Raw genomic sequence first — 13,460 nt, 5'->3', positions numbered from 1 at the left:
CGATAACTGCCTGCGTTCATTGCATGACAAACATTCACCAGCTACCAAGTGCAGATTATCAATTCAAAAGTGTTCTCCGTGGTATAGCAGTGTTAGGGACCAGCTTCGCACTGCTAAAAGAGACCACCGTAAAGCTGAGAGGCTTTGACTTTCCACCAGACTCACTATCATAAGCAAATCTATGAAGCCGCTAAGAAGAATGTCACAAATATAGTCCATGCAGCGAAATCAGCCAACTACTCTACTAACATCATGGAAACTTCCAGCTGCAAAGAGCTCTTCGAGATTATTAACAAGCTAATGTCAAGGAACAAATCGACACCACTTCCAATTACCTTCTCACCAGTCGACCTTCCGGACATGTTTGCAGATTTCTTCCTTGACAAAGTACAAACCATTAGAGATAAGCTTGACACTACAATTTCAATTGACTCGTCGTCACCATACAGTTGGGATACAGAATTTGAGCGGCAACCATAAGCAGCATTTGAACCTGTCTCTATGGATTTCGTACGTACAGTCGTGATGAAGAGTGCACCAAAGTCATGTGAACTTGATCCAATGCCAACATCACTGCTGCTTGAGCGCTTAGATCCAGTATTGCTTTCACTAACTGATGTTATTAATACCTCTATCTCATATGGGAAATTCCCATCGTTTTTCAAAACTGCCATTGTAAAGCCTCTGCTGAAGAAACCAACACTAGACCATAAAGATTTAAAGAACTACCGCCTAGTTTCTAATGTCCCATTAATATCAAAATTCTTAGAAAAGGTTGTTCTATCCCAGCTTGTATCTCATCTAAATTCAAACAGTCTTTTTAGCAATGTACAATCTGCATATCGCCCTTGCCACAGTACTGAAACTACTCTTCTAAAAGTAGTTAATGACATTCTCTCTGCGTTGGATAGCGGAAAGAGTACAGTCCTCACCCTCCTTGATTTGTCTGCAGTATTTGACACAATATACCATTATATATTACTTCATCGTCTCCAGCATGTATTTGGCATTCATGATACAAACTTACTGTGGTTCAAGTCCTACTTGATCAACAGGACACAAATTGTATCTGCAAATGGAATACACTCCAGCCCAGTTGATCTATGTTGTGGTGTTCGACAGGGGTCTGTTCTTGGACCTGCTTTCTTCATTATGTACACTCAGCCGCTCTCAAGTGTCATAGATCATCATCCAGTGTCTCACCAATTGTACGCTGATAACACCCAAATATACAAATCTAGCCCCAACGCTGAAGTTGATGTTACCATCCAAGGTGTATAGAGAGGTGCATTTCTGATGTGAAATCATGGATGACATGTAAGGAGCTGCAGATTAAGGATGATACAATTGAGGCCATTCTCATCACAACATAAAGCCTTTCTCATTCACATCTTTTACCTCAAACAATAAATATCAGCAACACCAACATTAACTTCACACAATCGGTATGAAACCTAGGTGTTACTCTGGACAGTGCTCTCACATTGCACCAACATGTCATGAACATATGCAACACAGCATATCTTGAGCTGAGACGCATCAGCTCAAATCGCAAATATCTTTCAGTTGATGCCAAAAAACACTTGTGTGCTCATTAGTACTTTCAAGACTGGACTATTGTAACTCAATTCTGTCTGGTTCATCTCAATGTCTGCTCCAGAAACTTCAAAAAGTTCAAAACACAGCTGCGCGAATCATAGTTAGAGTACCACGATCAGAGCACATCTCCCCGCTGCTTTGTACCCTACACTGGCTATCCATTCGATCCAGAATCAACCACAAAATTTGTTCTCTGTGCTACGTTTCACTGTCAGACTCTAGTCCAACATACCTATCCGACCTCACCCATGTGTAGACACCGGCAAGATACTTACGCTCCTCTACTGACAAACGTATAATCATTATTCCCACTATGAAATCAAAGTCATATGGACAGCGTTCTTTTGCATACCAGGGCCCAGCAACATGGAATGAATTGCCCGCTGAACTTAGACATAAAGACACAGTGATCACATTCAAGAGGGCTCTCAAAACTCACTTATTTCGACTGCAAGAACAAATTTAAAGACCTAATAATGTTTCCTACCTTAAATATTCTCAGCATGTTTTTTTTAATGTTTTCTAATTTCATGGTGTTTGTTTTTGTAATCATATCATTATATGCCTTTTTATCTTATAGGTGTGTTTAGTGTTGTAAAGCGCTTAGAGCTTCCAAATATTAGGCGCTATACAAAGTCCTCATTATTATTATTATTATTATTATTATTAATGTTAAGTTCTTTGGGAAATGAGCTAGTGATCAGATTCCTTTCTTCATGCGTTTGCTCTGCTTGAATGTCATACAGCTTATGTTCCTTATTCAGATATAATGGAGATCGTCCTTATCATTGAACAATAACAGGTCTATCGAATGTTGCCTCGTGTTTTGCAACTCGCTAATACGAGCAAGCACGTGCTATTTTTCAGCCTAGGACACTAACTGCGATTTTCTTGTTGTGCCTCTCAGACTTTCAGGATCGCTAACCTAAGATTTACAAGAATGTGGATAGCAGGCAAATGAACCCACTCAAATCAGCGGAACGTCATTGTTATTCACATTGACAACCAATCGTGGTATTATGAACTCAGCTGTTCAACGTAGCTCAGCTCTGGCCGTAAAAAAAACAGGAGGCACTGTTACTCACCGAAATCAAGTACTCATCCAGACACCTCGACCATGATGTTTTCAGCGTGTCTTTGAATGGTGGCATTAGTTTGGATAACTAGATGCTAGATACTGCAGATGACGTCGATGACACTGTCCTTCAAAAAGGCTGTAGGTTTAATCCTATGTGCTGCCTGATCAGTTAGTTCTAAGCATTTATCCATCATTACATTTATATACTTGCAACGATTTTTACTTATTGTCCTTCACTGATATACTGTACCCTACGCGCCATAACGTCAGGAAATGGCTGGGCGTTGCATTCAAGCCTAATATGTTTTCTTTTTCTGGATTTTTCTTGTTTTGTTTTGTTTTATATTTATTCTGTAATTTGTGGGGGGGGGGGGTAGGTTGGGGCGGGAGTTGCATTATAACGTGACAGTATTTTAGAACAGCATTTTCTTTGACTTCAGGAATTACAAAAAAAAGCTCAAAATTTCTTGCGTGTCTTTGCCTCGTGCTGTCCAGCTGCTTTTGCTGTCTCTCGCGCGAGAACTGGCTGCAAAAAATTGAGTATTTATTTCATCAAATCGTCAAATTTGTTTATGGGATAGACTGGGTGCGTTGACTTGGAAAGCTGCAACCTGTTTACTGCAAAATTCTGCAGTACCCGATCGGCTGCACGGGACTGTTTTTCGTTATGGTAACTAGACGTGTAATTTTTGCAGCAAACTTTTTTCTGCAAACATTGAATTATCACATAATATAAAGTACAATTGCATACATGTATATAAATGAACAATTGACATATTTACACTTATCTCTTATAGTCATTCATCAGTTTTACTTTAAATGAGTGGCAAGACTGCATTTTATGTCCGTTTTGAGCCTCCCTCAATATGGCGTCTGGCTGACCTAACACACTTTGCTTTCCATTGCGCTGCAAAAATAGCCCACCAACCGGCTAGCAGTTGTATTGGACGGGGCACTCCAACCGGCTGACAGCATTAAGTCAAGGAAGAATCTTGCTTGGCGTAACCAAGATTGGCATCATATTTGACTTGTAAAAAAAAGTCTTAGAAGCCCTACTGGTGAGCACAATAATATACAATGTAAAATCTGTAAATATGAGTAATATATGTGTCTGATCTCATAATGTTATGGAACTGCTATAACAAGAGGCCTGCATTCATCGATACGATACAGTATTTTGGCATCGTGATGAAGTGTCATTTTGCCACTTCTACGAGAGAGAGAGAGGAGAGGGAGAGACATACAGACTTACAGAGATTCACAGACAGAACGAACATTTTTTTCTACATTAAGTCCTGATATATTTGACCGTGTGAAGTCACGAGTGAATCGACTCCTTTCGTTACACACTAAATTTGTTTTATACAACATTTGATTGTATGTGCCTCGCCTTTCAAACATGAACAACCGTTCTGATGTATAGCTGGATCGGACCTGCTTTGTGGTAAAACAGGGTCAAATAGTTTCCATATCTTAAACGTGTAATTTGATGCAACAAAGAAAATTGATCTTTCGAGCATCGATTCAGAAGCATATATATATATATATATATATATATATATATATATATATAGAGAGAGAGAGAGAGAGAGAGAGAGAGAGAGAGAGAGAGACAGACAGACAGACAGAGAGAGAGAGAGAGAGAGAGAGAAAGAGAGAGAGAGAGTGCATGTTGAATGTTCAGGACATCGGATGTTGTCTATACGTTATACAGCACAGAAAAACAAAAATTTTCAAAAATAAAGTTAAATACATCTTTTTTTATATCCAGGATGGCACAATACTGAGAACTATAATATAAATAAATTTTATAAATATTTTGCAATGGCTTGTAAGAAAATAACAATAGACAGGCTAACTCCCAGGCTGCTTTTAATTCTCCTTACTACATTCACTATATTGTTTGTTGTTATCTAACAGGATAAAATTAAAATCATGCACAGCTACATCACATAAGTTGTCATTATCTGGTCTTCCTTGTCTTGTACTTAATGTTTATCACATTCGATTCAAATCTTTATTTGGCATAGGATAAATTGCATGATACAATTAAAGCATATACTAATATACACAAATAAAACATACGTTTACTAACATACGTTTACTATACAGGTCAAAACATAAATCTGGCAAAATGACAAAGATTAAAAAAATCCGGCAAAAAATAATATTTCTTATTGAAAGTATCGCATTTGACCCTTCACATTCAGCTGCATCTGATCGAAAACACTTGTTGTGATGTGCTTATCCTGAGATGTGATCACCTATAGTTCAGTCTGTTTATGCAGGGTTTGGATTACAAGCTGAAGGGACCAACCATTATAGTTTCAGGAGAGGGGAAGAGGGACCGATGTACTGCATTATCGGCAAATTAACAATTTCAGCCATTATATATTAGTTAAAAAAATAATATTGTTTTGCTCGAATGAAAAACTTAAGTCACCACTCCCCCTGAAAATTGGATGGCAAGTCCCTAAAACCAGTGATTTGTTCATATCCTTTATTTTGTCACGATCTGCATCTAAATTATTCACATATCACTCCTCCTTTTCCTCCGTATCTCACATTTTTCTTTTAATATTTATTAGTAAGGTACAACAACAGAACGTAACAGAATATTGTGAATTAGAAATCGAGAAAAGAACTAAAGTGCGTTTATTTAAATCATCAATTGTGTACCTTTTATAACTACCAGTTATTCGAAATAGGGGTGGGGGATAAGCTTCTAATCTGTTTAATCAAAACTACTTTACAGCTATATCCCAGTTTTGATAACATGTCATGTACGTCCTTTCAAGATAGAACAGAGAGATCGTGCATATCAATTTATTGACGGCAACTATCCTCAACACACAATGTCTTTCTGTCTGTCTGTCTGTGTATGCATGTATGTATGTATGTATGTATGTATGTATGTATGTATGTATGAATGTATGTATGTATAAATGTATGTATGGATGGATGGATGGATGGATGCATATATTAAAAATGATACAGGTACGTATTGAAATTTCCTTAAATATCTGGGTATTTTGTTCTCCAGATCGCGAATGTATCTGAAAAGTGTAAAACAAATTTTAAAAAAGATAGGTGGGTCCATATATTCCCTACGTAAAAAGTTAGCCAAGGTACAGAAGATTAAAAATGTAAATTTGTTACAAATTCGGTCTTATGTAGTATTTCATCTATGTATGTAGATTAAAAGCATTTACAGTGATATAATCTACATACTGCATTTGAAAGATGGGCACAAACGTTTATCGGATTTTAAAAATGTTGCACAAATCCTCTGTAAGAAATTTTCCTGATCGTTGCACCCTCTACTTTCCACCGACAACCCCACGGTAGTCTAGGATACCAAGAACGCCGCTTACGAGCCCAAGGATGAACGATATAATGGTCAAAGCGAACGAGGCGCTGTACTCCTTAAAAACTCCACTCGACTGCCAGGCGTAAACAGCAAAGGCTATCACGGCGCAGAAAGCTTCAGAAGAAAAAGTGGAAAAAGTTTGATATAATTGGAAATTTATAGAGTAACAACAATCGAAATGTTATTCGTAACCATTTCAACCGTTCTGTAACCTAAAAACATCAATTTTTGCTTTTTGTTTTCAAAAGGAAAATCACATTCTGGATCAGTATTTTTAAGAGGAACTTCTGTTAAAATTTTATACGCAATACATTAACAAATCTCTCACCAATAACCAATAATTTATAACTCAGATTAGCAATAAAAGAACATTAGAAATCAACATGATTGATGATTCTGCTATATAAAAAAAGCTGCTAGTTGACCTGGCACATATTAATTCTGAACTGAATATTTTAACATCGTTTAAACAAGACATCCTGATTATTTCAAACTTTAGTTAGACTGCAAGAATGGTTAATATAGGAAAAACGGCGGCATTGGGGCTTTAACTCATTATAACACAATGCGAATATGTTCCAGAAAAAAAAGTTTAAAAGGAAAACGACAGTTATGGTTTAAAAGGCGCATGAAGGTAACATCTATGATAAGGTTTACAAATCAGGTCTAATGATGTAAAAAAAATCGGAAAGGAAAACCGCAGTCATATAATATATCAGTTATGCAATACTTTCCACTGTGAACCCAGCTATACCTCAATGTGAGGGAATGAACTGGTGATGACAGGAACAAATCGAGCGCTAAGGCGCCTTCGATTACATTAGCAATAACCTTTTGTTACCCCATCCTACGATATACCTGGTCTCCCACTCGATTATATCCTTTTTTGTCTGGCTAATACAAGTATGATAGGTTACAGCAATGTGCGTCACTTGAGGCCTTTAAAGGAATTTAACATTACTCATTCTTGTTTAAAACGGTATAGAAACAAATTACTATCCAAAACCCACAGTTTTAGTAATATCCACGACTCGCTTTTAGTGCTATCCAACACCCCTTATGATTCTTTTCAAACATACATGCACACTATCCAACAGATCGTGTGAAGAGAACAAAGAGTACGCACCGACTATCCAACGTAAAGGGTAGGATACACAAGTTGGATGATAAAATTACACACAATCGCACATGAGCATGGGTAGGGGTTTTTATACACGCAATAAGCCCACAAATGTACTATCACTCACATGAAGGGGTAGAAAGGGTTTTGAAATTTAAGTTACTTGCGAAAACAGTCATAAAATCATTAAACACATAGAGCGGCAAAGAATTTGAGTAGTATCTCTCTTGCAGAAGATGCTCTCGTGATCTTGCAAGGGGATGTAGGTTGCATCCAGGATGAATATCTACGACAACTGCATCCCCTAGGACCCAGCTCTACGAGAAGAATACATCATGCCCAAGTACTCAGTTCCTCCGATGAAGCAGGTTCTGAGGCTAAAATGAGGCTTGTCAATCCTCTTTCTTTTCTTGAGGAATAATTCTCCTCTCTGCCTCATATGCTCTTTCACCCTCGTCCAATTTCATTCAGCAGAAATAATTCCCTTCGTTTCTTTTCCTTTCTCATAGATCCATAGAAATAATTAAGTTTCCACCTCATTGCCCTAGATAGTCAGTCTTCTTCTATATAGGAGCGACGATGAATTACAAAACTGGCGAACGCAATGTTTTATACCTTTTAAGCTCGGATGTAAAGGAAAACTTCGCGTAGTGTTGTGCACAAACATGACACTGTTCCCTGGTCAGCTGTGTGTTTCTTTCAGCCAAAATGATGAACAATTTTAGAGAATAACTGTTGTTCTTGATTTTACCGTCTTGCCATCATGATAGAATCTTTTACTTCTTTTTCTTTTTTGTTACTGTTGTTGTTCTTCATAAGTTCAGACAGTCTAGGATCACTTCTCTCAAGCTCCTGTTTTCCGTTAACCAATTCTTCATACAAGAAGGCATTCAATATATTAGCCAGAGCTAATAAAGACTGTAGTTCACACGAAGTTATAAATATTTAGTAGGAAGGAAATGGCATTCATTGCTGAAAGAAAATCCATCTGTATAACCGTTGTAAAAAATGGCCTGGCTACTGCTGGTTCCTTACCGTCGTGAGGCTTCAAACAGAGTCAGATAAAATCTCAAGTAATTTTTCTGGGCAACGTTAGGTTCGAAGGATCTGGCCAAAAAAGTCTGGTAGTTTCGGGATTATTTTATCTTAGACACATTGACGTGCTGGAACTCAAAATGATATTTAGCTAAGGTTCCGTTGAGATCCCTATTGGCGACGTCAAACAATACATATCATGCAGCAATATTTCCAAGTGCAAACTATCCATCATTTCTTAACTGCAAGGACATGGTACTAAGTCTACTTAAAGCTAACAATCAATCGTACCATCACAGCATCAGACAAGAATATGAACAAGTGACACCTCAGCTCCAAGCGACGGTGTTTAATAGATAGTTTGGAGCTTCAGACACAATAAGAGAAAGAAAGAAGTTTAAAATCAGAGACTGGATACGCAATCGATAAATAAAACGCACTTTTAGCAAAGGTTATTTTCCCAACTGTTTTATAATTGTTTAGTGTCATAGAACATGTAAGTGGACGCAGTATTTATCTCTAGAGATTTGAAGATGAAAGCAGAGAAGTGCACTGGCTAAGGACGAATTCAAAAATGCAATGGCGTCGCTAACATTTCCCATAAGTGAAACGAAAATTTCAGCAACGAATTCCTGCTGCTTTTATTTGACTTCCAGGAAAACATATGTCGAATAGATTCCATAACTTGCATATAACTTGTGTTTTTTTATCCACTGATGTACATCTTGCAGTCGTACATTTTTAGTTTGTTTTCAGCGGCAGGATACAAGTTATGAATTCCTCCGTAGTCATTTGCTTTAGCAGGGTTGTTGAAACTGTTGGCAAATCGTGGCATTTTGTGATTGCTGTTGTTGCTACTCCTCACCAAAGAAACATGCTATTTTCCTGGAGTGACTGTTTCCAGGAGTGAGGGGAGGTCGCAATGCTTTAGGTTTCATGCGAGAATTAGGGACAAAGGATGTTTGAGCAGAGTGATCGATTTTTGTTTGATCTCTCTTTTCCCTCTGTTAGTTTGTCTTCTGTTTACATGGATGTGAACATCATGTTTGTGATCCATTCAGGCTTTTGTCAACTGGCATTATTTGTTTTAACTCATGATGTCTGAGTCCTTCTTAATCTTTTTCTCTGCTGCATTTGGTTTTCTCTCAGAGTCATTTCGGCTGAAGCTTCTGGTGAAACAATTGAAATCGTTGCAATAAGTATCGATACCGTTGCTATTGATTTTGTTTCTGGTAAATTTGTTTGATCTATCAACGATTGTAATTCGTGCTCAAAGAGCGAAATTTGGGTAAAATATAGGATTTATATGTCCCTTGTTCGTACCTACGTTGGAGCCTATCCATCATTTTTAAGGAACTGAAGTTGAATTTCGTCCCTCCATAAATGCCAAGGGAAGCGGAGTGAAGTCTCTCAATAAAAGCGTGTCCGTTTAATCTTCTTCTCCATGATCTCGTTACTCCTTCTAAATGAAGTCTGGGAATAGATCCTAACCAATGTAGAAATACTTTTAATAACGATGTGTTTATTTTTAGGTTTTCCCGAGAAAAGATTACTTTAGGAGTGGGTCGCCATTTTCTATTCAAAGTGGGAAACAATCGTCTTAAATCGGGTTGTCAGGCATCATCATTAACGGAGAAGAAGTAAAACAAGTCGTTGAAAAAACAAACATAGGTGGGTTTTCTTCTTGCTATAGTGTGCATTTGATGTACTTAATTTCTGTTTTTAGCGTCGGCATTGTAATTCTTGGTTAAAAGTGATTGAATGATGATACATCCAAGTTCACTTCCGCCTGATTCAAAATGATCTTCAACTTTGGTTGAGCATGGCATCCTGGGACAGCTACTTGTGTCAAAGCTACTTTATTATTTTTAAACAAAATATTAATTGCATTCATATGTGAATGATGCTTCTGAGTAATCGACATTACGTCAAATTAAACAACCGTAATACTTCTTTGTAACTATCTTCTACCAAATGTCAAGGTACCTGTGCATTTTGTTGGCGACTGGTGACATATAGTCCACGAATCAATTTGTCAGGAGGATGAGATAATTAAATGAAGTCAAGTTTAATACACTCGGAAGCAAAATAAATGAGAACAAAAAGGAAGGTGACGTGACATACAGAATCTACTTTCTGATTCCAATGGTGAAATAAATGCGTGCGACATTTCAGAAAGTAAAGTGGAGTAGTAGGTTTTAAATCGATGAGTTAATAGTAATGTGGCAATAAAGTGGCATCGTCATAAGTATAATTTAGCTAAGGTCTTAGTAATTGTTTGACTAGCATTTTATTTTGGGATTTATTTCTTGGACGCTTAAACAAACCACATAATCTGCTTTGCGATTGATGATGGGATGCGCGCTTTACTAAGCTGAAACAAATTTGGAGTAATGTACGCTAAACTTGCAATACGATGATGTTCTTTTCGCTGAAACCAAAAATTACTTTCTGCTTTTTATCACATATCATCGAAGATGACAATTTGTTTTTGACTAAAAATATATATATATATATATATATATATATATATATATATATATATATATATATATATATATATATATATATATGTGTGTGTGTGTGTGTGTGTGTGTGTGTGTGTGTAATTACAATATGTGCTACACATTCAGACTTGATTCGATGATTTTCACTGCATTTCGTTTACGTAGCATTTCCACTCATGACTGTACGACTGTGGTTATACTTATGAAATAAAAAACTAAATGCTAAATACTAAACTTAAGCAGTCAGTAATCTAACTTGGGGGTGGGGAATTGACCTACCTCCCGTGAAGCTTAGGCAGACGGCTACAAGATACATTACTTTCTTGTCAGACATGAAGAACACGAAGACGATGACTACAACCAGCGCCGCAAGGAAACACAACCATGACAGGATTGAGAACGCCCGAACAGCTCGGAACCAGTCTAAATATTTAATAAAAAAAACGGTAGTTAAAGACGTATTTTAGCGACAGAGTAAGAATTAAAATCAACAAAATAATGATTTCCTTTTATGTTCTTTTGTTTGCTTTTGTTTATTTGGGAAGTGTAACTGTTCACAATGTCATCCTTTGACAAAGATATGTATTACACGATAATTGAAGTTAAAACTACCTTGATCACGTGATACATAGAATCTAAGGTAATACTTAAATATTGTTTGGGTTGCTACGGATAAGCATAACCCTGACTGCGATTTAATACAGAAACTATTTGTCACGAAAAGCCAATCATTAAGTAAAATTAAACAGCTAAGTTTTCTTCGGCCTGTTACTAACTCATAGGCCTCTTCTATTTACATTGTGTTTCGACTTTTCTGCTACCTCAGATGCATCAAGACTACTGGTGAGCTCGTAGGGACAGCCTCAGATGCATGTGATAATATAGACCATATCATGTAAGTGAAGTAATTGAAAGAGTTTGTACAGACCATAACATATGTTTAAAACGTGCATGAGCTGGTATCGACTACCTCAGTTAAGTGAATTTATTGAATGTGGTTGTATTAATTACGTTTCTCTTCAACGCAATTAATTACAGCTTAAATCACAGACTGAGACAAAAAGAGAAAGATGTCTCGAAATCAAATGCTTGTCACCATTTCATACTATTTCACCAGAGCCTGAATAGTATCTATTAAATGACACTTTTACAGACGTATACATGAACCGAAGCTAAAGTTTGTTTTTATCCAAAATAACTAAGTGCCTAACTTATGAAATAAATGTAACTTTAGTCAAAGGAATTGAGTGATATTAGATCCCAACAAGCTTCCACGGGCAATGAAGTTTCATTATTCCACAGATAGGAAACTTGCATTGTTTCGCAGGCAGGGAGGCTTCATTATTCCTCAGACAGGGAGATTTCACTATTCATGAATGTATGACTGCAAGTTTCTTCACTGTGCATAACTGTTGTATGTTTCGTTAAAGTATCTTCAGTTTGTATTGATTTGATTTAAGTTTTCTTTACATTTTTTTAAACTGCTATATCTGTATATATTTTACGTTTTGTAATATCAGCGTTTTCATTCATAAGTAGACAGGTTTTAAAAGTTGTTATAGACGCTGAAAAAACAGAACAGAATTTATACAAGCATAAGGGGTGAAAACGCATTTTGCTCCTGCTAGCTACGTGACCTTTTGCAAATATCTCACATCATAAGGTAACCTTCTAACTTAGCCCATCCAATGGGAAATACATTAAATCTTCTAAGAACCTATCTGACCCCACCAGCAAAGAAAAATTGCTCTAAACTTGTCAACAGGAGTAGTTAAATGGCATACCCTAGGGACAATTCGATTTTTATGTTAAACTGGGGGGAGGGGGTTGTACCCTAGGCACAATGGGAATTTAACATGAAGAAATTTAACATGGGATGTATAGGGACAAGGGATTGGGACTGTCCAGCGTAAAAATAAATGTTGGGACTGTTTAGCATCCACAAATAGTGGGTTTGTGTAAGGACAATATGAATGGAACAGATAGGTGACGTCACGGTATTGGACATTGGCAACAATGTCCACCAGGCGTTCTATAAAGTAATATATCCCGCTCCACCAAGCATTCTATCCAGTTCTATGTCCTGCCCAGCCAAGCGTTATAGCCTTTCACGTTGATATAGCGACAATGGAAATGGAACAGGTGAGGTGACGTCACCGTACTAGACATTGGCAACAATGTGGCAATAAGCTGACCTCAATCGGGCCAAACAGCGAACAGTGAGAGAGGGTAGCGGGAAAGTTCAGCTAGTTCAACGGGTAGCGGGTAAGTTCAGCTAGTTCAGTGGGTAGCGGGTGGCGGGTAAGTTCAGCTAGTTCATGAAGTATACCAATAAAACAAATCTTGGCGTGGGCGGGACAGGCGGGATATAGACATAGACATATAAAACATATACAACACCTGCTCTAAAAATAGACTAAAAAATCTTTTTAGGCAAAGATAATACATATATTTTCAATGCATATGAGTGGCCCTGAAAAGGACCGTTGGGTGCTTAAAAAAAAAACAAAAAAAAAAAAAAAAACAAACACCCAACGGTCCTTTTCAGGGCCACCCGCTTCTCTCGAAAAGAGATAATATTCATTTTGCCAAAATTAATTAAAACTCAAAATCCCTTTTTTGCCCCATGATGCACATGTGTGTGTGTGTGTGTGTGTGTGTTTGTGCATGTGTGTTCTTTAGAAAGTGGGGTCTTTTTTTAACACTCTCCTCCTTAACTGGGGTCTCATCACGCAAAGACCCCAGTTACAA

At 37.3% G+C, this 13,460-nt stretch overlaps 1 protein-coding gene across 1 annotated transcript in view; it reads right to left on the bottom strand.

Annotated features, from left to right (window-relative positions):
* Positions 1-4,532: 4,532 nt before the first annotated feature.
* The window catches only part of LOC149791356 (uncharacterized), a 44,617-nt gene continuing 35,689 nt past the window's right edge, over positions 4,533-13,460 (bottom strand). The window contains exons 2-3 of the mRNA XM_089969897.1: positions 10,989-11,132; positions 4,533-6,161 (exon numbers count right to left, since the gene is read on the bottom strand). Of these exons, the coding sequence (XP_089826023.1) occupies positions 5,998-6,161; positions 10,989-11,132 (308 nt within the window). The 3' untranslated portion in view covers positions 4,533-5,997. The remainder of the gene's footprint in view (positions 6,162-10,988; positions 11,133-13,460) is intronic.

This window comes from Sinohyriopsis cumingii, chromosome 9, assembly GCF_028554795.1.
Source record: "Sinohyriopsis cumingii isolate HCF-2022 chromosome 9, ASM2855479v2, whole genome shotgun sequence".
NCBI classification, from domain to species: Eukaryota; Metazoa; Mollusca; class Bivalvia; order Unionida; family Unionidae; genus Sinohyriopsis; species Sinohyriopsis cumingii.
The sequence above is the reverse complement of the archived record's forward strand: the minus strand, read 5'-3'. Positions and strand labels throughout refer to the sequence as shown.